The sequence below is a fragment of the Rutilus rutilus genome (assembly GCF_951802725.1).
Source record: "Rutilus rutilus genome assembly, chromosome: 10".
In the NCBI taxonomy this organism is placed as follows: Eukaryota; Metazoa; Chordata; class Actinopteri; order Cypriniformes; family Leuciscidae; genus Rutilus; species Rutilus rutilus.
Window position 1 is genome coordinate 27,691,924 of NC_140215.1, and position 27,606 is coordinate 27,719,529.

At 40.2% G+C, this 27,606-nt stretch overlaps 1 protein-coding gene across 1 annotated transcript; it reads left to right on the forward strand.

The window, feature by feature from the left end:
* Positions 1–661: 661 nt before the first annotated feature.
* LOC311298599 (cilia- and flagella-associated protein 91-like) lies at positions 662–27,319 on the forward strand. Its single transcript, XM_084421673.1, has 16 exons — positions 662–728; positions 7,708–7,865; positions 8,676–8,753; positions 8,912–8,968; positions 9,088–9,272; positions 10,996–11,173; positions 12,535–12,692; positions 18,435–18,617; positions 19,132–19,265; positions 19,358–19,471; positions 21,749–21,820; positions 21,908–22,054; positions 22,714–22,935; positions 23,973–24,124; positions 25,015–25,106; positions 26,533–27,319. Exons 2-16 carry the CDS (start codon positions 7,732–7,734, stop codon positions 26,640–26,642), a joined length of 2,016 nt encoding a protein of 671 aa, XP_084277799.1. The 5' UTR covers positions 662–728; positions 7,708–7,731; the 3' UTR covers positions 26,643–27,319.
* Positions 27,320–27,606: the final 287 nt, after the last annotated feature.

Genomic DNA, 27,606 nt, shown 5'->3' on the forward strand with positions numbered 1-27,606 from the left:
TACATGTAGAAATGAATAAATGTATAAATAAATAAAAGAATAAATAAATATGGAAATATATATATATATACATAAATAAATGTATAAATAATTATATTTTTTTCGTTTTTTTGCTTTTCTATGTATATTTATTCATGTATTTATTTATTTTTATATTCCATATTAAATAGTCTATGTCTAAACCACGTGTCTATATAAAGCTTTTATATAAAGCTACGAATGAATAAAGATGAGTTCATCATTCATCAGACCGGAAAAACAACTTATTTACATTACGGCTCTGACATGCGGATGTTGGGTTTGTATTGACTGCCCTCTAGCGGTGTTGTAGCGGCTGTCTCCATGGTGACCATTAACGTTACCTGTCTTACAAATAAAACACATAACCTTTATCCAGTTATAAGCAAACATGAGCGACTCGGTCACACGCACATTTCAGAAGAAAAATGAGGGCAGAAAGGACTTCAGACAACAGAGGACATATGATTATTTGTACGGTGAGTTACACAGTTGCAAATCATTATTTGACTTTTACAATATAAATATATTTTAGAAAAAAATGAGATAAGGCTATTATGGGTAGCCTAAGTTATATATTGTGCCGTTTATCATAAAAAAGTATTGAATTGTGGGTGATGATGCTGTTTTTAGATCCAGTATATACATTGTCAGCTGATGTGGATCACGCCAGGGAAAACTTCCGTGCTCAGGCTTCACTGGATCGAGTGGTAAGGCGGTGTGATAATAACTTACTCATCCTTGCACTGCAGCCACGTTTGATTTTGTGCTGCAGTAGAAAACACTGGAGACCGGAGAAACACACGCTTCGCAAAGTCTTGTTTAAGTTATCTTCCACTGCAACTGAAGTTCATGTTTGGTTAACTCTGGCTGACGTGGGATTTGGCGAAAACACATTTTTTTACCTAAAAGAAAAGGGCGAACTTGATGCATTTGTATTTGAACTAACTTACATGTAGAGATGGGCATAAATAACGTACATGGAAATGTATTTAAAATACAAATCCCAAATACTGTGTGAAAAAAAAATGTATTTAAATACAAATCCAAAATACTGTTTGAAAAATGTATTTAAATACAAATACAAAATACTGTTTGAAAAATGTATTTAAATAAAAATACAAAATACTGTGAAAAAATGATTATTTAAATACAAATACAGTATTTTGTAATTTGAAAATACACAAAATTGGCCATCCAGTGCAAGTATAGTGAATGAAGAAACTACATGGCCTACTGACTTTTCATTCCTAACCACACCTCTTTCTTTCTTTCTTTCTTTCTTTCTTTCTTTCTTTCTTTCTTTCTTTCTTTCTTTCTTTCTTTCTTTCTTTCTTTCTTTCTTTCTTTCTTAAACTTATGCAAAACAGCAGCCGCCATTTATATAGGCTACTTATTTCTGGTTACAATGTAGTCTATTACTTGTGGTGAACACTATTAAAAAATACTATATGTATTCGCTACAACAACCGCCTCGCTCTACATTATCCCTTACATATCAACTAGCCCTAACATGCAGTAATGCTTTAAACACATTTGACAAGCTAGTTGATAAAAATCAACAACCGGTCAAGACTGATTGGCTTACGCTATTTTCCCACTTGTCTGTGCTCTTTTATTCTTTCATGTTAACTGAAGTGACTAAGCACTATTTTAACTTTAATTAACAAGTAGAACTGCTCTTGACATTCTCACGTTATAAAAAAAAAAAAATAATAATTTCTGACCCAATGCTGAGCTAGTGAATGTCTGAACTAGTTGATGCACAAAAACAGTACCCAGATAAAGAGGTTGACTGGCAAAAAGTATTTTATGTATTTTGAAAATACAAAAATACTCATTTTAAATGTATTTAAATACAAACAGGGCTCCAGACTAACTTTTTGCCTTGGTTGCACTGGTGCGCCTAACTTTTTTATTTAGGTGCACCAGCACAAAATTTGGGTGCACCCAAATTTTTCCTCGGATGTATCACCTTTAACGCCACAATTTTAAGGTCACCTTTTTATCACGCTCTATACACATTCATATATATTATGTAAATGAATTTAAACAAGAAGGTGTAGGTAAAAACTTTTATTTATTTTTTGAAGCACAATTATTAACGGTATTCCTACTCTTACCGATACTGCTTATCGATACAGTACTTTAACTGTATTCTTATGGTTCTTTTTGTTTTATATATAATAAACAAAGATAAACAATAGATAAACAAAAGATAAACAATTAAACAAAGATACACTTTATATAGGCCTACACAGTGCTTTAATTTCAGGAAGGCCTACTACTGTTCAGGCATGGTCTAAAAAGAAATCTAATAAAGTAATAAAATGTAAAATAACACTGTAAAATTTATCATAAATAGATTAATGCTTATCAAAGCTGAAGTTATTCTTTCGAGAGCTGTGAGTGATTTTTCTCTTGTTGTTTGATTTGCAGTAATGGCGCAATCGTCAGCATGTTTATTAGACTGCGGCCCCTTTAAAGTCCCTGTAAAGTCAAAATTAAGTATGTGTTCTGAGTTTGTCATACCACCGAAAAATGTGTTATTAGACACCCAGCCCAATTTCAATGATTAAAAAAGCCGCCAAGTAAATAAAATAAGCTATCAAAATCTCGAAAAAATGAGCAGTAGTCTCAGCTCTCAAACGCTGGGGGCGTGTCCGCTGGCTGCGCTGAAACCACGCCCACTCGCGGGAAATATGACTATAAACGCGACGGGAGGATGAAGGCCGAAGCGGACAGCGGGAGATAGTCGGTTCGGCCCCATTCACCAGTAACAGCGGATTATCAGTGAATTCCAGTTGTCTCCAACGAAAGTAAACTATCCTGATCTCTACAGAGGCGGGTGTGGTGGTGATCATCAGCTCTCCATCAAGGTAACGCGTTAGCTCTTCACAAGATAAATCCACCTCTTCTTGATATGATCATTTTTCGGAAATTTAAATAAGGACACCGATCTGTTTTCTAAGTGATTGCATCCAGGGAATACGCATTTACATGACGAAGGCATAGCCAGAGCCGTGGGCATAGTAGCTAGCAAACTGTAGGCTGTCTGATAGTAACTCGCGATTGAGCGATAGGCTTAGTGACTCCGTGCGTCATCAAGTAGGGGCCCAATCAAGCTCAGGGGGTCGCAGTGCGTCATCGAGCCCCCGTTTTAGCCCCGCCCAAAAAATCCGGCTCACAGCAAGGGTGAAAAACTGTTAAACGGTCTAACTCCACAATTTAGTACTTCACAGTTCTCAGTCTTGGTAACATGTTTTAGCAATACATTTCTAGCACTTATAATGTGTTTAGAATTTTTTTGTAGAATTGCCTTTACAGGGACTTTAAGACCGGGTGCAGATCTAATAGGCTACTGATGCACCATATTCTCCCAACTATTTCCATAACTACGTCCATTTAAGACATAAACTGTTTTTAGTGAATCTCAAAGCCGGTAATTTTGACACGCTTTTGTGTACAATTGATCGTTTAGACGCGCACAATCTGCACATGAAACCGAAAGTATAATTTGCTTGTCTCGGACTGTTTCGGAGCGTGCGCCGCCATGCGAACAACATCTCTTGCGCAGATTTTTGTGTTTTTAATAGCTCTTTCAATTATTAAACGCGTCCCGCAATTTAGCAACAGTAGCTAGACTGCATTTACAACAATCACCGATCGTGCTGATTCTGATTCTGAGTTTTAGGGAGAAATGACAGCGTAGGCCTAATGCTGCGAAGGGAAGAAGTTGCGAGTAGATAGTTTTTAATGGTTTTACCTCAATATATTATTTTTTATAATCTTTGGAAGCCGAAATTTAAAATAAAATCAGACTAATATAACAGACCGTGTAACCAGGCTACGTTTGAATGTTTAATTCAGTCCTTCCTCCGTCGTCACTCATTAAGCAGGGCTGTCGTGTACGTGCGAGCTGTGGCATCGCGTGAGAGAAGAGTGTGAGTTCCGTCAAAGGAGAACAAACGCCAACAAACGTTCGTGCAGAGGCAGCGGATGCGAGGACGTTAGGTGCACCGGTGCGACCTAGGAAAAATGTTAGTCGCACACTTACAAAATTTGGTCGCATATGTGTACATTTGTACCAGTCGCACTGTGACATTTTAAATGATACCAAACATGAAAACACTCTATGATAATCATTCACATTAAACTATACATTTTCTTGGGTGAATTCAGGTGATCATCTGAGCATGAGAGAGAGGGGGTGAGGGGAGAGGGAAAGAGATGAAGTTGATTCGGAGGTGAGACTTTCGTCTCGATGGTGCACGAGAGCCAGTTCAAATGGTAATCTCCAGAGAGGTCCTTTTGTCCTCTCAGGGTCTGGTCACCCCCGAAACAGACTGTCCGGCATTTTGTAATTTCTCAATTCTTACACATGTATCTGAAATACTGCCCATCCCTGCATGTAGGCTAATTTCATAATTATTTCTATTGTTTTTTTAAATTAAATGTGCTGTCGAATGTACTGACAGACATTCACGGTAAACTAAAATATACTTCAGTGCCAATCTTTTGAAACTTGAATTATATCTTGTATTTATTAAAAAACACCATATAGTTAAAACTATAATCAGGTTGTACATGTGTCAACACATAAAAAGTAAAGTAAAACTTTTAATTTGTCATTATTACAGCGTACGTATTAAAATTACTTTTTAAGAAACATGATTTTTAAATCATCATTCTATTGAATGTGCACTTGCAGCCTAATTCAAATATGATATATAAGTGCACTAAAGTGCACATTCAATAGAATTTAGCACAATTATTTTTTAGAAGGATTATTATAAATTTTTTTATGAAACTATATGACGCAATTCACAGCTACAAGGATAGTGTTAGCATTTGTTGTAGGACGAGAAGAACACCAGGTGACGAAGAGGTTCCACTTCAGAGCATAGACGTGTCTCGTGGACAAGGACCTAGCAGAAGTGACGGTAGCCACCACCTAAGGTGGTAGGGTACTCAAACCTGCCGCGTGCCCTCTTGCCATACCCATCTCGGGACTCGATAGCAAAACCAGTGCTGAAGTGGTCTCATATGAAGCAGTCCGAGCAGGATGGCTGCCGCTGCGGATACCATATGCCCCAGGAGCCTCTGAAATAACTTTAGTGGAACCATATTCTTGGCCTCGAATTGACTCAGGCAATTCAGCAGTGACTGCGCACGCGCATTCATAAGCGACTGGCGACTGAGTCGATTTCCATACCGAGTAAAGATATTCTCTGCACGGGTGAGAGTTTGCTCTTTTCCCAGTTGACCTGAAGGCCCAGACGTGCGAGGTGCTGGAGCATAAGGTCCCTGTGTTCGCAAACCTGCTCTTGAGAGTGAGCTAGAATCAGCCAGTCGTCAAGATAGTTCAGGATTCAAACTCTGTGTTGCTGAAGTGGCACAAGGGCTGCCTCGACGACTTTCGTGAAGACTCGAGGAGACAGGGCTAGCCCGAATGGAAGTACCGTGTACTGGTATGCCTGCCCCTCGAAAACAAACCATAGAAACGGTCTGTGTCGAGGAAGAATGGAGACATGGAAGTACGTGGCCTTCACGTCAATCGCTGCAAACCAATCCAACTGACTGGCTGTCAACATCTTGAATGGAAGCCTGTAAAGGGTTCAGTTTAAGATGCGTAGGTCCAGGATTGGCCGTAACCCACCACTCTTCTTGGGTACAATGAAGTAGGGGCTGTAGAAGCCAGACTTCATTTCGGCTGCAGGGGTGGTATCGATCGCACCCTTTGCCAGTAAGGTGGCAAACTCCGTACGCATGACAGCCATGGTATAGCAGACTCCCCGGAAGCGGGGAAGAGACCGTACGAACTGAATCGCATAGCCGAATCCTGATGGTTCTCGTGAGCCAGCGGGACAGATTAGAAAGCTCTAGCCAGGCTCCCAAAAACTGAACCAGTGGGGTCATGTGAACCACAAACGTACCCACGATGGGGCAGCGACAGAGGAGGCCAGGGAAGGACGAGCATTCCGCGGCGACCTTCTCTGACAGGAGTCTTGCGACAGAGGGGGACGAGAGTGGCGAGGCGGAGCGTCGCATACTGCCATCCTCTGGGGGTTCAGAGATGGGAATGTCAGTTCTTTCTTTAAGGGAGAACAAAATATTCTCCCCCGACCCTCCAACGGGGGAAGGAGTGGCCCTGCAATCACCTCCTGTGAAGAACTGCAACCCATCTCTGAGCTGCCCGTAGCAGGAGCGCCACTTTGCCTGGCGTTTGGCAGGCTGTGGGGCTGATACGGGCTGGGGCGCCTTCCTGCGGGTGCGGCCCGGGTGGGAGGAGCGGGAGCCACAGGAAGGTGTTAGGCTGTGCCCCGCTCACCCTTGAACATTCAAGGTTTGATAAAAGCATTCTGTAACTTTCAGATCTAAGCGTCCTTCCTATAAAAAAAAGTACATTTAATTAAAGTAAACTGGAGAAACATATTGTACTGTACTTCTACTACTTTTTGACAGCTTGTTTCATTCTAAGAGTTGGAGAAACAGTGTACAATGGTCATAAAACACTAAATTATGTCTGGTGTTGTGCAAAAAATGTAACAAACATTATAAGTGTGACAAAAAATACATGATATGACCTTGTGTCATTTTAAAGGGGTCATATAATGCCATTTTTGTACAAGCTAATATGATTCTTTAGGGTCTAAATTAAAAGTTTGTAATATACTTTAATTAATTTTAACTCATTTTACCTGGTCAAAAACAGCTCTGTTTTCATCACGCCGTTTCAGTGCCTGGTTCTTTAAATGATAATGAGCTTGCTCACCACGCCCTCTGTTCTGTGCTCACACCGTTTCAAAAACAATAACACCATATCCATAACGCGTTTTTTATTATAAACATGGGATTATGAATTATATTGAGATCGTCGTACATAGAAAACATGCTGTAATGTACCCTGAGTGTAAAAATAGCCGCATTCATCGTGAAGCGTGCAGCAAGCGATTTGCAAAGATTAATATAAAGATTAATAAAATGTTCCTGACGCACCTCCAGAAGAAGTGAGTGAGTGTAACATTTTATTAATATAAAGATTAATAAAATGTTACACTCACTCACTTCTTCTGGAGGTGCGTCAGGAACACGAATAGTTGGTACAGATCCTTTTTTTCAGGAGCAGCTTCTTAGTAAAACCAGCTTTATAACGTACTGACCCTCGTTTATAAAGCAGCCTGGTGAAATGATTCGCGCAAACATGAAAGCATTGACGTTGATCATGATTCGTGGGGAATTCCCTTCGAAAACAAACTCAGCCACTGCGTCTTCATCGGATCGGATTTAGGAACATCAGAATGACTGCTGTGTTCGTTATTACACCCAATAAACACCACAATCGCTTAGACGCCATTCTACTCCAGCATATCAACAAAGGCGGACTACTATGACGACGGCTGTCACAGCTTGCTCAGGGCGGGTCTTGTGTTGAAACACGGCTGTCACTCAACAATTGCGGGAGGGGCGTTGGATATTGTGACGTCATAATATCGAACGGCTTGATTTCAGAGAGGGTCAAACATATAAGGAGATTAAAACAAAACCACTGGATGGATTTTTATCATGATAGGATGGTTGTGTACAGGCACTGCCAACAGACATTTCAGTGCAATCAACTTGTAAAAGTGCATGTACCATTATATGACCCCTTTAAGTGTACAAACAATTGTGTTTTGTTTCTATTAGCGGAAGGTTCCAGAGTTTAACAGCATGTTTAGTAACCTTGAACACCACCCCCCTTACACCTTACGTCTTGAATCCACTGACCCTGTGCCTGCATTTATTGACCGGCGTTGGCGGGGCATCGCTGAGCAGAGGAGGCAGGCCCTGCAGCGACTGACAGGGTAAAATACACCTGAACACCATATGAAGACAATAGTTGCCTACTTTACAAATACTATAATAGATGGGTGAAGGACAAAAAATTAGTGAATGAATTTTGACTGAAGAAAACTAAGCCTGGTTTCATTACCACTCTTTTTGCATTGTGACATTTTGCATTTTTAAGCACATTTCCCTCACAAATTCTCCACCAAATGATTTGGCTGTTTGTTTGTTTGTTTGTTTATTTATTTATTTATTTGGGATACAGTATTGCTTCTTCATTGTTTGTGGATTATATTTAGGATATTTGAATCTGTTATCTTGCTCTACTACAACAAAAGAATAAGTGAGTTTAGCTGGTTGAGTTGCGTTATGTGTTTAAACTCACTGTTATGGTTGGGGGCGTGACTTTTCCAAAACACACTCGAAGCGGTTGACCAATTACAACACACTGGTCCAGCTGACCAATCAGAGCACATTGCACTGGTAGGAGGTTCTTCATAGAGACAGGAACTAAAAAGAGCATTACTGACAGACTGGGAAGAGAGGAGCTACAACAATGAAAAATATGTGAAAATTAATCTTTTTGTTTTTCAAAATCAAGCATGCAAACCTATTCTAGAAGACCCAAAAACAAAATCAAGACTTTGAAAAAGGGCATTATAGGTTCCCTTTCATTTCTTTAAAAAATTATATATATTATATATTATTATATTATATATATATATATATATATATATATATATATATTACTGACACCAAACTTTTAACGGCATGTGTATGCTGTAATTGCATATTTATTAATCTTTATATTTCTGTGTCTGTGTAAGGGTTCTGTCTGGGGTTCATATGCATAGTCAGAACCCTGATGATGTGACAGGAGTGGACCGCTGGAAGTTTTTCAAACGGTAAGACACACATGCAGAAAAATTAGTGTGGGTGACACCAACTAAACATTTTGATTTAGCTAGAATTATTTGAACAGTTAAAGCGTATAATAAACAAAAATAATGAAATAATCTTTCCCTGTCCTTCTCCCTTTTTTCTCCCATTGTCTTTCTCTCAGTCCTCTTATTCCTTTTGCTCAACAGATTCCTTCTGATGTTGTATTTGCTTTGTCAAAGTAAGTCATGAGGTGCTTGTCACTTCAGCCTTGATCTGTCAATAAAGTTATTCTAGTCTATATGATCAAATACTTGACTTTATTATATCTTTCTATGAGTCTGTCTAATTTTCTCACAGATCTGACCTCCTTTCTGCTCCTAATGGAGATGATAAACAGCCCCCCACTCCGTTCCACCGGAGCGTGGGAGTTCAGACTGACTATCGGGAGAGTGAGACACAGACAGACCCCTACACTCCAGACCATGTGGTTCGTCCTGGGACAGCCTCCCCTGAGCTGCTCACACTGGCCACACTCACATGGGGTAAACCACATTAATATAATATAGTTGACAATGAGATCCGTTCATACCAAAAACTATAACTGTTACTATAACGATAACTGTAAAGTTTTAATAATTGTTCTAATTCTATGAGAATAGGGAAGTCCACACCACAACTATAATGATAACAAAACAGAATTGACCCTTCGCTAAGCCACGCCCGAAAACCGCCACTGGCCAATCGTGGCTTAGCAACCGTAACTAGGCGCGGGAGGTCTGGCAAGCTTTCGAGCGAGGGAAATATGCCCATGCGTTGTGCGTATGGATTGTGCAAATCTGATACCCGGTATCGTAAAAGTTTGGACGGGGTGATGGATTTTGTTCTCTTCCCGAAACCTAAAACCCAAGGGGAGAAATGCCGGGCGTCATCTTTATTTATATAGCGTTCTTAACTATGTAGATTGTTTCAAAGCAGCTTTACATTGATAATAGGAAATTAAAAGTAAAGTGTTTTGGCTTTATAGCTGTAGAATAAAGTTATTGTCCAGCTCGTGGATCAAGCAGTGTGATTAAAGGCAAGACGGAGGCTCACTGACATAACTTAACGTTACTTAAAAATATATTTCAGCATTTTGTTAATCGACGGCTAAACTAGTTGCCCAATCCGATCGCGACTCTCCCGGTGTTAGTTCTAGTATAAGTAAAAGGTAGTTAGTAAAAGGAGGGAACATCAGGGGGCTTGCCGGAGATCTCCAAGGAAAAGGTTGGTATGCAAACTTAATCAGTTCATAACAGTAACGTTAGTCACTTATGTGACCCACGACGTGTGAGCTGTAGCCTGGCGCACTAAAAATATAAGCGGGAGAATGAACTATCATTGCAAAGTGGTCAGGCTAATGTCTTGTGTTTATTCCACAATACTTATGGATAAGCTGTTTGATTTATAAATATTAGATTTTCTAATTTCACTCACCCTGCTGTGCATGCACATAGCTGTTCCTCAATTTGTGTGTTTCCCATTTGAATGGTCAGCGTATGAGGCGCTGCTGCTTGCGCTGGGACCTAACGTTATAGGCTTTAGCTTCAATTTTGATGAAATTATTCTCTAATCGTTTGCATATTATGTCGTGGATATATCCCTCGAATGCATACTGCAGTCCCTTTTGTCTTGCTCTCTCAGATTTTCACCTGTTCGCCAAAAATGACTAATTATCTCCTTGGGAATGTCTGAAACCGGTGCATACATACTGTAATAGACGTGCCAGGCGCAAAAGCTTGACAGGCGTAGCAACAGTAACTAAGGAGGGCGGGGCTTAGCGAAGGGTCAATTGCAATATCATTGGAATCACTTTCAGAACATTTTTCCAGCTGATGAACAATAAAAACATTAACAGCCAATCAGAATCCACCCAAGTTTAAAGAGCTTGAGCATTTAAAGTCACCTTGAAATCAAAATGGACATGCTTTTTAAAGGAATTTAATTTTTTTTTTAATTCATGTTCCCTAACCTTTAATCAAAATAACTTCTCTTCTCTGATGATGTTTTTCTCGGCGTGAGGGCTGGACAACCTGTCAGTCACATGACATCACAGCAATAGTAAACCACAACCATCCAATGATCCAATTAATTCCCGATAAAGAAAGTTCTTGTTCGAGAAGCCGTTTCACTTGGATATATGTCACAATAGGGAAGAAAATATAAGTTATATTTATACAGTAGTTAATGTTCTTGGTGTGAATGGCCTTATCACTGGTTGTTTTCCAGGCTGTGGGCTGCCTGCAGGGCTGGCGGAAGTGGAGATGATCGAGAGGGCGAGAATGAAGAGAGCATGGGAGGCAACTCTGCCCCCGCTGGACGACCTCTCTCAGCTTGACAAAAGAAGAAGGATGATGGAGGAGATGGAGAGGAAAGAGTGGGCCTTCAGAGAAGAGGAGATTGAAAAGTGAGCACTACCTGAAGTAACAAAAAAATGTTAACCTGAAGTTTGCCAAAAAAATGTTTAAGTAAATGTGAATCTTTTGAAGAATATCCTGACCACTCTCTTCCATATAATAACAGTGGACTGGGTTTGTCAATGTCCAAAATGACAACTTAAAGGACAAGTTCGGTATTTTACACTTAACGGAGAACTCCGGTCAATTTTAACATTGAGCTCATTTTTTTGTACATTTGGAGTGCTGTCAATACAGGGAACAACGACAAAAATCGGTGTTGCCTACAACACCGAATAGAATAATTATTCTATTTTTAAAATTTGCACCCTGTTGACTTCATTGGGGCAAGTTTTAAACCTGCTTTTAGCCTCTTAACATCCTTGATGTGTCATCCGAGTTCACGCGCGTGATCATAGGTAACTAAACCTATGCGCGTGAACTCGGCAATCGACTACTTTGGACTTGTAACAGGATGTAAACACAGGTATTTGCGCTGGCTTAAATAACATCATTTTTATACATATCTTTCACATCTACTGCAGTCAGATTCACTCGTGTTCACTCTGAAGTAATCACTCACATTTTCTGTGCACTTGTAATGACACATCAAGGATGTTAAGAGGCTAAAAGCAGGTTTAAAACTTGCCCCATTGAAGTCAACAGGGTGCAAATTTTAAAAATAGAATAACTCGGTGTAGGCAACACCAATTTTTGTCGTTGTTCTCTGTATTGACAGCACTCCAAATGTACAAAAAAATGAGCTCAATGTTAAAATTGACCGGAGTTCTCCTTTAAAGCCCTGTTTACAGATCGTTTCTGATGAAATAGAACGGTTAAGATTAAAATTTGGACACATGCTGCTGGCCCGAGAATTTTAGGTTTCTTTTTAAACTTTTGTTTACAAAGACGTGAAACTCACCGAGTGGTCAGGGGTGTTCACTGATATGCTCACACAAAAATCACTGCAAAAGATGCTTTCCAACAGGTTTTATCTTAGTTTTTGTCCAACTCCATTGACTTGTATTGGATGTGCTGTGAGGTACGGTATTACTCCGCCGGAAGTGGGATTGTTTGTATTATTTATGTAGGAGTGTCTATTATTCAAGCTCTCAACGGAAGAATGTACGGGTGTGAGGCGTTTGGAAAAATAGGTCCATAGTTTTACAACGAATGGTAAAACACCTGTTGGAAAGCATCTTTTTTCCCTGAAACATCTTTCAAAATATCTCCTCTTGTATTATGCAGAAGGGTACCATATGCATTTTTTGGGGATAAACAAATTAATTTAACAACAGTATAATGAAATTCTATCTGTACTTCTGCAATGCACAAACACATGCTGACTTTTGTTTTACTTGTGCTTTATTAGGCTGCAGGAGGCACGACAGACCCTTCTGGTGCAGCTCTTGCGTCAGAGGGAGGAGAAGCAGGAGGAGGTCAAGATGGAGCGACTGGAAGTGAGCTTTTCCAAGCTCCAGCAAGAGAAGGATGAGCGGATTAAGAAGATACGCAAAGACTACATCATATGTGAGGCCACAGTTAGATAAATAATCATCATAATGAAGTACTTAAAAAGGGCCCATTTTTTACGTCAGTCCTCATGAAATCAGAATTGAAGTTTTGTTGCTTTTAGACCATGTGTGTTTGCTTTGAGACCATACACTATATATTACAGGGATGGAATTTTTCTAATATTTAATGCATGTATTTTATAATGTAAATATATGGTCTGACGCGCTGTGTGTTTTAGAATGAGTGTGGCATTTTGTTAATTTATACGCAAGCAGCTCATGATCCAGTGTTTTCAGTCTCAGGCGTGCATTGAAAAATGCAATTCCCAAATTTGTAACGAGAATTTATAAATATGTTGTCAACAAAAGATAAACTTTAAGGTCTCCCAGCAGTTTTCCGCCCAAATATAAGCTCTGTAGTTTAATGTTTCAAAGCAAAGAAGACAGCCATAGATATTTTTATTGTAATTTGACTGTTGTTCTGTTAAATAAAATGCGAATTATTATTATTATGAATGTGCAATAGTATTATTGCATTAGTAATATACACTGCCCGTTGCAGTTTGGATTTAAATAGGCAAATACTTAAGAGTTTATGACTGGATCATTATTGCAGTGATTATTATGTTTCTAGCATGTTAAATGTTTGGCAACAGGTCTTCTAACCCTAATTGATGGAGTGTGTAGCTTTTCATTTCTTAAACAACCACGTAGGAAGACACATCATGGCCATATTCCAGGATGACAATGTCAAGATTCATCAGGCTCAAACTGAAAGAATGTTAGAGGGAGCATGAAGAGTAATTTTCACACATGAATTGGCACCTCTGAGTCCAGAACTTAAATTGTCTCTTAACTCTTGCATTGTCAGTACAAGATTTTGACCAAAAATTGATGTACCTCTTAACACTGCTTGAAGTGGGCCGGTATGCACCTGTACTGCGTAATAATAACACCACCCCCTAACCCCTCCACCACAACTAATCCTAAACCTACCAATACTAGTATACATCGTACTTTCAGAGCCTTACAAACTAAACGGATCAATTGTCTGCACAATATGACTGAAGCGCGGTTAATATGATTGTGCATGATTGGCGCACAAATCACTATAGAACGTCTCGGTTACATATGGTAACCCTCGTTCCCTGAGGGAGGGAACGGAGACGTACGTCGTCTGGTGACGGACGAATAGGAATCTCGCTAGAGAGGCCAATCTACTTTTGAGTGAAACTACTGTAAAACAAGCCAATACACATTGGCGTGCAATCATTTGCATCAGCTGTGCAGCCTCGCAGCGCAGGTATTTAACGAGCAGCTGGTGCGATTGCACTTCAGTTTTTTGCTGAAGAGCCAAGCCTGAAAAGCTGGTCGCCCCGGCGGTTAGCAGCAGATGTGGCGACGGGACGTACATCTCCGTTCCCTCCCTCAGGGAACGAGGGTTACCATATGTAACTGAGACGTTCCCTATCATCCGGTCACTACGACGTACGTCGTCTGGTGACGGACGAATAGGAATCCCTACCAAAGCGCCACAGCTGCTGCACCCCATCCAGCGCCCTGTGTAAGCCTCCACACCTTCTTGCCTGGAAGGACGATAGGAGAGGCCTTACACCGAGAGTATCCATCACTGTTGTTCCGTGATAACCCATACAGTGAGATTATTGGATAACACTGGGAAAGCGTGCCCGATCTGAGGGAGGGGAACGCTGCGGGAGCCACATTCTTAAGGAGAGTTATGTGGGAATAGACATATGGACTAACCAAAGGGTTGTACTGCATATGAATAGAGGGTGACTTAGCCCAAGGGAAAGACACAGGCTTCCGTTTAGGAGCAACCGTGGAGAATACACACATGGGATCCCCGTAGGATCAACCATGTGTGACCCATCCTAGACACGGTTCTCAAGGATTCAGCGGATAAAGGCCTGGCACTGGACGCTCCGCCATGTCCGTGCCAAGGGTGTTGGAGGACTCAACAGGTTTTGACTCTGGAGCAATAAGGATGCACAGTAGGATGCAGCAAGCCAACAGAGCCTGTACTCTCAGTGCTTCTACCCGTTTAGGGTGAGGACACGGGCTCTACACGTAGGCTATAGTATCTAGCGAACGTGTTAGGTGTCGCCGAGCCCACAGCTCTACAGATATCTGTTAGCGAGGAGCCACGTGCCAGCGCCCATGAGGATGCAACGCCTCTCATGGAGTGTGCATGCAACCTGAGCGGGCAGGGCACGCCTTGAGCTTGGTAAGCCAAGGCGATGGCATCCACTATCCAGTGGGCCATCCTCTGCTTGGAGACAGCCTTTCCCTTCTGCTGGCCTCCGTAACAGACAAAGAGCTGGTCTGAGGTCCTGACACTTTGAGTTCTGTCTGGGACAGAGCAAAGCCAGGGCTGGGTCTGCCTCTTCCGGGGGCAGCGCTTGCAGGTTCACTACCTGATCTCTAAAGGGAGTGGTAGGAACCTTGGGCACATAGCCAGGCCGAGGCCCGAACTCTAGGCACGATTCGTCGACCGAAAATGCTTGCAGGTCCCCTACCCTCATGATCGAGGCCAGTGCAATCAGTAGCAAAGTCTTCAAGGAGAGAAGCTTTAAATCTGCTGACTGCAAAGGCTCAAAGGGAGCATCCTGAAGTGCTCGAAGCACCAGGGAAAGGTCCCAAGAGGGTATGGAAGGGGGACGAGGAGGATTTATTCGTCTCGCCCCCCTAAGGAACCTGACGACCAGGTCGTGCTTTCCCACTGTTTTGCCATCTATGTGGTCATGATATGCTGAAATAGCAGCAGCATGTACTTTAAGGGTGGAGGGAGACAGCCTTTGCTCCAACCCTTGCTGCAAGAAGGAAAGCACTGACCCTATCGAACATCTTCTGCGGAACACGAACAGGTTCCACTTCAAGGCGTACGCACGTCTCGGCGACGCCGCTCGCGCAGAAGTGATGGTGTTAAGTACCTCTGGGGGTAAGTCACCTAGAACCTCCGCATTCCCTTCCAGGGCCCAGGCATGGAGTTTCCAGAGGTCCGGACGCGGGTGCCAAAGGGTGCCCCGTCTCTGAGTCAGAAGATCCTTCCTCAGAGAAATGGGCCAGGGAGGGACTGTCACAAGAAGCATGAGTTCTTGGAACCAAGTCCGGGTGGGCCAATAGGGAGCCACCAGAAGGGAAGCCATCCTCCCTGACTTTGCACAGGGTCTGTGCAAGTAGGCTCACTGGGGGAAATGCATATTTGCGGAGGCCCCGGGGCCAGCTGTGTGCCAGTGCATCCGTGCTGAGTGTTCCCTCGGTCAGGGAGTAAAACAACTGGCAGTGGTAGGTCTCTGAGGAGGCAAACAGGTCTACCTGAGCCTCTCCGAACTCTCTCCAGAACAGCTGAACCGCCTGGGGGTGGAGTCGCCATTCTCCCGGGAGCACAGCTCGTGATAGCTCGTCGGCCACACGGTTGAGCACACCGGGGACATACATGGCTCGAAGCGACCTCAGATGCTTCTGACTCCAAAGGAGGAGATGGCGGGCGAGTTGCGACATTTGACGGGAGCGTAGACCACCTTGACGGTTGATGTACGCAACGGTCGCAGTGTTGTCCACGGACCAGCACATCTCTGCCCTGTAGCGGCCTCTTTAGGCGGCTCAGAGTGAGACGTACTGCTAGCAACTCGAGGCAGTTGATGTGCCAATGCGTTGCTCTGTGAGGCGCGCTGTCTGTGCGACCGAATCCAACTCCATACAGAGAAAAGAGATCCTCTGCACGGGGGCGAGTTTGCTCTTTTCCCAGTTGACCTGAAGGCCCAGCTGGCTGAGGTGCCTGAGCATGAGGTCCCTGTGTGAGCATAACTGATCTCGAGAGTGTGCTAGTATAAGCCAGTCATCGAGATAGTTGAGAATGCGAACACCCTGTTCTCTCATGGGAACAAGGGCCCCCTCTGTGACTTTCGTGAAGACACGGGGAGACAGGGCCAGCCCGAAGGGCAGGACCTTGTACTGATATGCTCGACCCTCGAATGCAAAGCGCAGAAACGGCCTGTGTCCAGGAAGAATCGAGACACGAAAGTACGTGTCCTTCAGGTCGATCGCTGCAAACCTATCTTGGGGACGGATGCATTCGAAAATGCGTTTCTGTGTGAGCATTTTGAACGGTAGCTTGTGAAGGCTCCGATTCAAAACTTGCAGGTCCAAGATCAGTCGTAACCCACCACCTTTCTTGGGTACAATGAAGTAGGGACTGTAGTGCCCTGACCTCATATCGGCTGGAGGGACCGGCTCTATCACGTCCTTCGCCAGTAGGACTGCGATCTCCGTGCGCAAGACATGGGCATCGGCTGCTCTCACTGAAGTGGAGTGGATGGCTCGAAACTTGGGGGGACGCCGGGCGAACTGAATCGCATAGCCGAGCCTGATGGTCCGAATGAGCCAGCGAGACGGACTGGGGAGCGCTAGCCAGGCTCGCAGAGATCGTACAAGCGGGACCAAAGGGACCGTAGGCGTTCCCAGAGTGGGGCAGCGAGGTGGAACACAGGGGCTCGGCTCGGGAGGCTCTCTCTGGGAGGCGGCCCGTAGCGGAGTCTGAGTGTGCTGTGCAACACTTACCTGGTTCCACGAGGCCGGAGGTGCAACTTGGTTGCGTTCTCGAACTGCACACTGCTGCCTGCTGGCGATAGAAGAGGCGGATGAGAGTGGTGAGGATTCTCTCCCCCCACTGCTCTCCAGGCCCTCTTCGGACCCAGAGACGGAAGAAACTGCTCTTTTATTGAAAATTTGGGTACCGCTGGTTTTGAGGCCAGCGGCGGAACAAAAACAAAAGGAAAACAAGGATTTTCCACCCGGCCCTCTTCCGGGGGATGGAGCGATGCGGTCATTGTCTCCTGGAGAGCAGTCCCTGCCATCTCTGGGTCGCCCGTCCTAGGGACCCTTGTTCCTGGCTTTGCCGCCCTTCTTAGCGGGGTCCTGGACGGGTGGGGCGGCCCGCCTGCGACTGGCTTTACGGCACCGTTTAGATGGAGGCTGCTGCGGCGGCGCGGGAGCAGGGGCAGACGCAAGAGGCCGCGCTCGGTTAAGCCTTGCCGGTTAGATCCGACGAGCACTTACAGGACCGGGAAGGAAGACACGGTTCTCCGCGCCAAGTGGAGTTAGGGCACAGTTGCATGGCAACAGCCCGTTCCACTGGCGGGATACGCGTGTATCCCTTAGCATACAATGGGTACATGACTCATCCACAAATGCTGCCTCAGCGTGTTTAATGCCCAGACACACGAGGCAGCGTTCGTGACCATGCCCTGAGGATGGTCTTTTGACCGAAAGCTTGGTGATTCAATTTGCTTAAAGGATTTAAGTGTGCAGACAGTTTATTTATTTTTTGAGATCTTCAGTCTTGTTTGTCTGGCACCTTGGTGATCGTGAGTGCGGTGTAACTCCTTCAATATAATTTAAATAATAAAATATTCTGTAAATAATAATAATAATAACATATTATTAACAAAATAACAAAATAATTATTGTTGTTGTTGTATAGTCATATTGAATGGGGAAAACTGTACTAGCACTAGACTTTTATTCTGTTGGTTTTTATGAGTCATGATAAAAAGTCATCATTCCCAAAATCACTTATTTAAAACTAAATAAAGCATAGCATGTATTGAGAGCTGTCAGGGCATTTGGGGGTTTAAATCAGATTACTGTATGTGTTTAAATCAGATTACCCTCATTTATAAAAATAAGCATTTAAAAACTGACATAATTTGAACTAACGTCTTTCTGTTTCTCACAGCAATGCGGAAGCTTCTTGCAAAGCGCAAGAATGTGGAGGGAAAGCTGGAGAGACGTGATATTATAAAGGATTATTCTGATTATGGGTCTCAGACATACGCTCCTCTGTCTCGGTTTGGCCAGATCCCCGAGCAAAATTCCAACCGCTATGTGGTGAAGAGTCCCTTTCTCAGCACGTATCAAGGTCTGCTTCTGCTTTCACATCAGCTCGGTTGATTTCCACTCTTCAGGACACACTAACGTTTCTTGTTAATTATGTTTTATCAATTTCTTCACATATACACGCACATATACTTTCTTTCTTTTTAAATTAAAAAATCTTCTTTCAAAAAAGTATTTCTCTTTTCTTTAATTAATTCATTTATTCTTTCAAATCACTTTCTTTCTTTCTTTTTCTTTTTTTAATTAAAAATGTTCTTCTTCCAAATCAAATCATGTGTCTCATTGAGGAAAGATGTGCTATGACTTTTCTAAGCAATTACAATGATTTCTAGGCTAACAGTGTTCACCTGGTGGATGAAAAAAGGGTTAAAAAAAAAAAATCTCTCCAGATCAAAATGTTATAGAGACTTAGGGGTTGGATCTTTTCACACACAGCACACTGCCAGGCACACCACTGACTTCTTTTTCTGAAAAATTCTTTCATCTCGTTTAAAATAAGGGATAAAGACCTGCAGTATCATCTCTGTGTTTCTTAGGTCTGTTAGAACTGGAGGCAGGTCTTTCTCCATCTGTCCTCGAGCCTCAAATTAAAGTGCCAAGACCTAAAGTGACTAAAGGCTTCATCACACGCTCAGACCGCAGAGATCTAGAGCTCATGAAGACTCATCAGGTAATGATGCTGGGTGCTTTTCACACTTACTCACACTGTGGGAAGAGAAAATGAAGTGGCAGATATCACCCTGAGCTCTCCTTTCCCACTAGGCTCTGAGAGAGAAAAAGGTCAGCAAGGTGGAAAAGAAGCCTCTGCGGTTCCTCTTTAAGAAGGAAAAACCTGCTCCACGACCCCTAACCCCTGTGGTGGATGAGCCCCCTGAGGTACAGCCCATGTTCATGCTCTAGAGTCTAGACAATTCAGGTCTTCCTTCTGACGTGCAGTTTGCAAGTCAAAACATGTCTGAATACGGGCGGTTTGGATAGCTTTAGGTATAAGCACATCTATGTGATTCTCTAAACTCACTTACATTTTCGAAGAAATAATCATACTTAAGTGTTCCTAAAACAAATTCATGGTTTTCATGATAATGTCAAATTAAAAGTTTTACTCTAGTGTATTTTATGATGTTTTAATAATCTTTTGTTGTGCTTTAAAGAAGTGCAGTTATTTAGATTTGTTGACTAACATTCTAAAGCACATACTAAAGTACTTGATTAGAATTTTAACTGTAGTGTGTTATTTGATATTACATTTACATTTTTATGGCCAGGGGCCAGTTGCATAAACACAGCCATTATGTTAAGACTGTAGTATGACCAACTAGAAGTTAGTTAGGGGTAATCTGTCTTACTTTTGGGTATCAAATTAGACCAATCTAAGATTTTATGGACCTGACTTACAAAAGTCATGAGCAGACTTAAAGAAAAAAGATTGATGACTGACTTGTAAGATTAGTCTTAGAAGTTTATGCAGCCGGCCTGGTTCCACAGACATGGCTAAGATTAAACCAGGATTATGCCTTAGTTCAGTTTGGACAGTTATTTATAGACAGATTTATAGATTTATAGACAGTTATTTGGGCAGCTTTTATAAACAGGTTCTAAAAAACATTACTGGTGTGCATTTTGAAACAAAACAATGGCACTGACATATTTTAAGATTAAACAGTTTAAATAAATATACATTAATGTGTTATTACAAGTAAGGGTTAATGCCCGACGAGGTGTCCATTGTCAGGTATTAATGGATGACGGCGAGCGCGTCGGACGGTTGCCTCCACCGAAGTCCATTAATACTTCCAATGGACACCTAGAAGGGCATTAACCCGCTTATACCATGGTCACTTGCCAAATAACACATTTTTAAAACATTAGTTTATATTTTAATTAGGTTTACAATCAAAATCTAAAGTTTTTACAAACAATAACTTGGTTTCGGAGATATTTATAGTCCGCTCAGCTCGTAGAACCCTTCAGTTTTGTTTTGATACAATAAATTGTTAATGGATACTTTGACTGCCTGTTGCTATGGTTACTCACAGCTGATGTAGCCAGCTCATTTCTTTATTAATTTCAAATGGTAAACAGTCAGTTTCACCAGAACTCCTTTACTAGGTGTCCTCTATCACTTTTTAATGGACACCCTGCAGCCAATCAGAATCGAGTATTCACCCAGACCATGGTATAAACATATTTAAATACATGAAATACAAGGTTAAATAGAAATTACTAAATTGATGATTAAAGCATTAAGCATAAAGCATTTTAGTTTACCATAATGCTTGTCAGTACATTCGGCAATACACTTTAACCGTTTTTTAAAAAGTTTTTTACCATATTTCAAAGACAGTAGAATTATGAAATTACATATAAAGATTTACTTAAGTCCTACTTTAGTGTCAAAAGCACTCTAAAGTTCTACTAATTGCATTTAATATAAATTTGAACTATAATATATCATCATGCAATTGCAATTAACATACAAGTTCCACAAAACATTACATTCAGTTTCAGAAATTCTTTTAAAGTATATTGTTTCTGTAATAAGTACTCTTAAAAAAAAAGTGTTCTAAAGTGTACGTTTTTTTCACAATGTGGTCAAAGGTCTTAATAGAACTAAAGTGACCTGAAGATACTATACCGTTCAAAAGTTTCTGGTATATGATTTTTTTTTTTTAAGGAAATCAATACTTTTTTTCAGCAACGACACATGTTGTCAAATTGATCATAAGTGACAGTAAATAAATTTCTAATGTTAAAAAAAGATTTCTATTTTAAATAAATGCTATTCTTTTGAAAAGTTTATTAAGCAGCAAATCAGCATATGAGAACGATTTATGAAAGATCATGTGACACTGAAGACTGGAGTAATGATGCTGAAGATTTACCATCACAGGCTTAAATTACATTTTAATATATTAAATATAAATCAACTAATTTAAAATGTAATAATATTTCATAATATTGCAGTTTTTACTGTATCATTTAATAAATAAATAATAAATGCAGCATTGGTGAGCATAAGAGACTTCTTTCAAAATCATTAAAAAATAAAATCTTACTGGACCCAAACTTTTGAACTGGGTCTTTGTATCATTTATTATGTCATTCTGTGTGTATGTCTCATTTATCATTCTGGGACATCAATATCTATAACAGGGAGATGAGGAAAAGGAACTGGCCGTCATCTTTCTGCAGAAAGTGCTCAGAGGAAGATCCACCCAGAAACAGGTAAGGCTCAGTAGGGGAGCGTGTTTTTTAACGGATGTCTTGTGTAGTTGTTGATGTGAATGGATAATGACGTCTGTTGCGTGTCAGATGTTCGAGGCAAAGGAGAAACGATTGGAACTGATCCAAGAACTGCGTACCACGCACGCACTGCAGAAGGAGGAACGGGACAAGAAGGAGGCGGAAAAACAGGTCACACTCGCCTTGCAGAGTCAGAGAGACATCCAGTCTGACAGAGTAAGACCGGAGATATAAATGCTTTAGATGATAATAAGCACCTATACCATGAGAACTTTGACAGATAAAACTACATATTTATCTCAGTACAATCACAATATGGCTTTTGAGACATTCACAACATCACATCTGCTTTAACATATACCACTGATCTTTTCAGGCTTTCATGGCTTCTCATGGGTCATGTCATGAAGTTTCAGATTTTCCTGCTATGAAAACAATATTCATATATTTGTATTTAATTTTCAGAGCTAAAAATTTCTCCCTCCACCCCATCAGTGAAAATTATTAAAACTACTGTAAGCTATTTTTAACAAAGTCTCTGATCATTACAGTCTGATCTTAACCATTTGTGGAGAATATTTTATAATAAATTGATCGATAACTCGTGAAAAAGTGCAGCATAGCATACATTTCATGTGAATATAAGGAATGGTGCTTACATTTAAGACTATTTTAATATATATATATATATATGTAAACAGTGTAATCTCAGGAAAAAAAAAAATATAAAAAAATAATATGTTGGAGCCTTTAAATAATTAGTTTCACGGTCTAAAAGAAACAATCACTGTGAACAAAACAATGATGCAAGAATTGACTATAATAAGCTATAGTAACTCAATTATGAAACTGATTAGATTCTGTCTTTCTCTCAGGTGTCTCAGATTGAGTCCTGTGTTGCTGGCCTGTCTGGGGGAGTGATCGTGGACATGCTGGACTTTTTGTCTAAAGAGTTGGTCCGGCTGCAGGAGGAAAGGCGAATCCACGCCTATACGCTATTGGCTGAGAGAGACCGGCGTATTCGTGAGGCTGAGGAGAGTGGAAGGCGGCAGATAGAGGAAAGGAGACGCAGAGAGGAGGATGAGATATTTAAACAGGTCACTAGAACATCAGTGTCAGTGGACAATAAATGTGCTCTTATTTCTACCCGACAAAATCCCTTGAACATACTCTACCGTTCAAAAGTATGGGTTTGGGTTTTTGAAAGAAATTAATATTTTAATGCAGCAAGGACACATTAAATTGATCAAAAGTGAATGTACATTTTTTTGTTAATGTTACAAAATCTTCTGTTTCAAGTAAATGCTGTTCTTTTGAACTCTCTATTCGTCAAATATACCTTAAAAAGAAACTGTATCATCGTTGGCACCAAAAAAATTTAAATTAAGCAACACAACTGTTTTCAACATTGATAATAATAGGAAATGTTTCTTGAGCAACAAATCAACATATTAGAACAATTTCTGAAGAAGGATCATGTGACAAGATTGGAGTAATGGTGCTGAAAATTCAGCTTTGCATCACAGGAATAAAATAGTTTGTCAAGAAGGCAAAACCTTCAATCTTCAGTCAGAAAAAGATATCTAAAATATCTCAAATAAGGATTTAAAAATATATATAAATATACTGTATATCTAATTAAAACACTTCAACATGCAACGTTTAAACAACTATAAAATCAGAAAAGGACTTTCTCTGTCGGCACTCCTGCTCGTGTGATGAGAGATGACACTGCGCAGTTCATGCACGGCTATTCAAAATGTCTCAAAGCACAATAGTCACATAATATTCTATTTCAACATGAAAACTACAGCTAGCCAAATTAAAGAAAAGTGATAATGATTCTTAGATAGATAGAAATATATCAATTTAGATTCTAGCATGAATTAGCAAACTGCTAACATGTTTTAGCATTGCAAGCATGTTTCTACTTTGAATTAACACATTGCTACCGTGTTTTACCATTTGTTGCTAGCATGATTTAACATATTGCAAGCATGTTTTAACATCTCGCTAACATGATTTAGCATTATTGTTTGCTTTTTCTAACATGATTTAGCACGTGTGTCTAGCATTAACAATGTTAGCATGTTTCTAACATCAATTAGCATATCTGTATATCTTTTGTTATCAGGTGGTCAAGGTGCACCAGGACACCATAAATATGTACCTGGAAGATGTAATCCTGGGCTCTGCTGCTAACCAGACAGCTGATGCCCAGGCCAGAAGGGAAATACACCGTAAGGCTGAGGAGCTGGACAACATCAGCTATGCCATGGAGGAGACGTACGTTTCTAGTCTCGAATGCTATGACATCCATTGCTTATTGATGACAATGAACCACAAACTCTTATAATCATGCTGGTCTTTTCAGCGCGGTAAAAATCTTTCAAAATGTCAAAACAAAACACTTCACTGCACTAAAGAAAAGGAATAAAATAAATAAATGCACCTTTAGAATTCAGTATATTGACAAGATTCTGACATTCAAGACATGTTTGTCACTGACGCTTGAATACGCCAGAGGTTTTATTAGATTCAAGATCACTGGTGAGCTGCCAAGGATGAATCACTTGAGAATAGACGCAATTTTTTTTAGTTATTTTACTATTACTTTAACCACAATCTCTTCATTCATACTCTTTAAGTGTTTAGCTAGCGGAAGCTATGAAATAGAGACCTTGATAAAATAATGCATGTAAGGTGTACAAATGACTCACTTCTGCTTTCAGAAAGTCCTGAAAATAAAATATACAACGCCATGCTTAGATTTGTCAGACTCAGCAGAGTGACTTCCACCCATTGTGTTCAGCCTATTCAAAAACTCTCTTATACTTCAAGGCAAAATGCAGAGAAACACAGTTACAGCCTAAGAAATATGTAATGTATGAAAAACATCTATGTCCACATATTCCTTCCCTCAATAAATAATAAATTATGGATGTCAGATGTGACAGCACAGCTGTGGGAAATCACTAGAATCAGATACTGTGTATTTGCAGTCATATAAATAAACTAATACACATTGAATAACCAAGTTACAGAGACCATTGTTGTGTTTCCTTCGGCGAGACTGCCAGCATTGATTGTTTTAGAGCATTTTCTTTGTCACAAACCAAATGAATCAGCTCTAATCGGCCTGTGTTGTGTCTTTCTTGGTCTGTGTATACGTGCAGGAGGAGCAGTCAGCAGTCAGAGGAGATTGTGGCAAATCTCGTCCACAGATTCCTCATTCCTGAGGTGCAGAAGGAAGATGTCAGAGAAAGAGGTGGGTTATTCAATCAGGCAGATAATCAGTAAAATGCCAAACTATTACAGGCCAAGCCAAATTAGTCCTCAATGTCATTATCTTCTCCCCCTCATGCCATTTAAAGAAAGCATTAAAAGGATTTAAGGAACAGAATGTACCAAAATTCAAGTCATGCTATACTGTATGTTTCAATCTTATTACGAGGACTTTAAAGCGGTGTCATTTCTACCTGAAAACATCTTAGCATCACACTTATAACTTTTTTTTATAATATGAATAATAAAATTAATCAGTTTTTTGGCATTAATACTGCTAAGTGTAGTGCACTACATGAATGTCTTAAAAAGATTTGAAAAGCCTCATGCAGATCTTTTTCATGCATAAATTGCCACCTGACCAGTATTTGTTAAGCTTGACTTTTTAGTGACCTGTGAATTTGACGTTATCAGTATGTGTGTGTATCACAGTCATGCCATGTGGCCTGTGTTAAATATTCAATTAATTATCCTTGCAATTTACCATGGTTAGTTTTTAATTTGCCAGTAAAAGTGGGTTGTGACCATGACTGTCAGCCTCCATAACCAACAAAAAAGCTACATAAATTATCAGAAAGGAACATGAAAGTGTTCTAATTAATTGTGATTTTTTTTTTTTTTTTATTGTTGAATGGTGCTGTTATAATACAACACAGAAGTGGCACACCCACTCTATTATTAGGCTGACTTGTACTTGAAACCACATGACATAAATATTTCGAGATGTTATCACTATTTGACATACTGATCTAACAGTGGTATTTGCTTTAGAACCCGTTGGACATCAAGTGGCGACCCAACACAGTACAAAAAGGTTTATTGTACAAAAGTAAACAAAATGTCCTTAAAATCAAAATTTTATGAATTTAGATGAATAATTCTAAAATAATAGTAAGTGTAATAATAATGATTAAATATCTATAAACTGTTTAAATAATTAAACTATTAATTTCTACAACCAGTAATTCCTCACAAAAAATACTTTGTGGTATAAACCGTGCTTTTGTTACAAGTGAACCCACATTTAATTTAGTCATATTTTCATATTTTCTTTAACCTTTGTTCATGGTTTGAGGATAAGGGAATGTTACACAACCTTTAGCATCGGCCTAATTTGGCTGCTTTTCCCAAGTGACAGATGAATTTGTGCCAAATCATCATGCCTGTTATATTTAACCCTATAATAGTACTAATATAATATAGTAAAATATATATTAGCATAAATATAGGTTAATACTAATTTCTGTAACATATCCTTACAATATTTCAGCCGAATATAAATTATAAATGTAAACTAGATGTTTTCTGTCTTACCACTCTATCAGAACAGACATAAGAGCCAATCTCTGGTTGCGGCCCACTAGTTGAAACCCACTTTAAAAATGCAAACTTTGCTCATTTTCTTTTAGTTCGCCAGAGCCAGAGAAGACATCTGCAAGCAGCCCGTGCAATCATCAGTAGCAGTCTAGGATCTTCAGAGGTCTCAAATCGAGGAGGAGATGGAGAGGAGACAAATTAGACCAGGGGCGGCTGGCCAATAGAGGGCGCTAAATCATCCGTCTGTAGCCGGAGCCATTGGCCCTGTATCCTGGTGGAGACTAAGATTATACAGAGAAGTTACTGGTCCTAAAATAAACTTGTCAAAAACATCACTTCTATCATTTAAGGTCTGTAGTATTATTTTAAAGACTTCTTTTTTTTTTTTGTTATCAAATTTTTATTGTTTTAACATTGTTTAAACATGACATATAATGACGAAGACAAACAATCAGTAATTACCCCAGTATGAAAAAAACAAACAAAAAAATACAAATAATAATAAATAAAAATCAATAAATCAATAATTAAGATAATAAAAATTAAAAATAAATATATATAGGGCACTATATCAGTGGGATAACAAAAATACAGAAATAATAAATAATAAACAAACATACAGAAAATACTTCAAAATATACACAAATATATATAAGTACTACAGATTATTAGAATTGTTAGAAAATATCCATAAAAAAAAAAAAAAAACACAGTAGTATAGAGCTGAAAGAAATCTACGACAGTTGGAATATATGATTAATAATAAGGAAAAAATAAATTAACCAGATGAACAAGAACAATAAAAATAAAATAAAATGACCATAAAACCAGAGAGAGAGAGAGAAAGAGAAAGAGAGAAAGAGAGAGAGAGAAGAGAGAGAGAGAGAGAGAAAGAGAGAGAGAGAAGAGAGAGAGAAGAGAGAGAGAGAGAGAGGGAGGGGGGGGTATTAATTCAACTCAGTAAATCCTCGAGTTTTTCCAATGTTTGGGCCCAGAGTCTAATGCTGTCCTCTCTTGCGCCATGAATGCGTGCAGTGGACAATTCGAGATACACCACATCTATAAATGTGAGAACCCAATACTGCTTATTAAGAGAATGTGGAGGTTTCCATCTCGTTGCTACTATTTTCTTAGCGGCTGTCAAACCAGCTAAAAACACTCGTTTC

What these genes read in the sequence shown, in the direction of transcription:
- LOC311298599 (XM_084421673.1), top strand. Translation starts at nt 7,732, where the DNA reads ATGTTTAGTAACCTTGAACACCACCCCCCTTACACCTTACGTCTTGAA. An exon ending in ACGCAAAGACTACATCATAT is followed by an intron (nt 12,693 to 18,434) that starts GTGAGGCCACAG and finishes TGTTTCTCACAG; the next exon opens with CAATGCGGAAGCTTCTTGCA. An exon ending in GAGACATCCAGTCTGACAGA is followed by an intron (nt 22,055 to 22,713) that starts GTAAGACCGGAG and finishes TCTTTCTCTCAG; the next exon opens with GTGTCTCAGATTGAGTCCTG.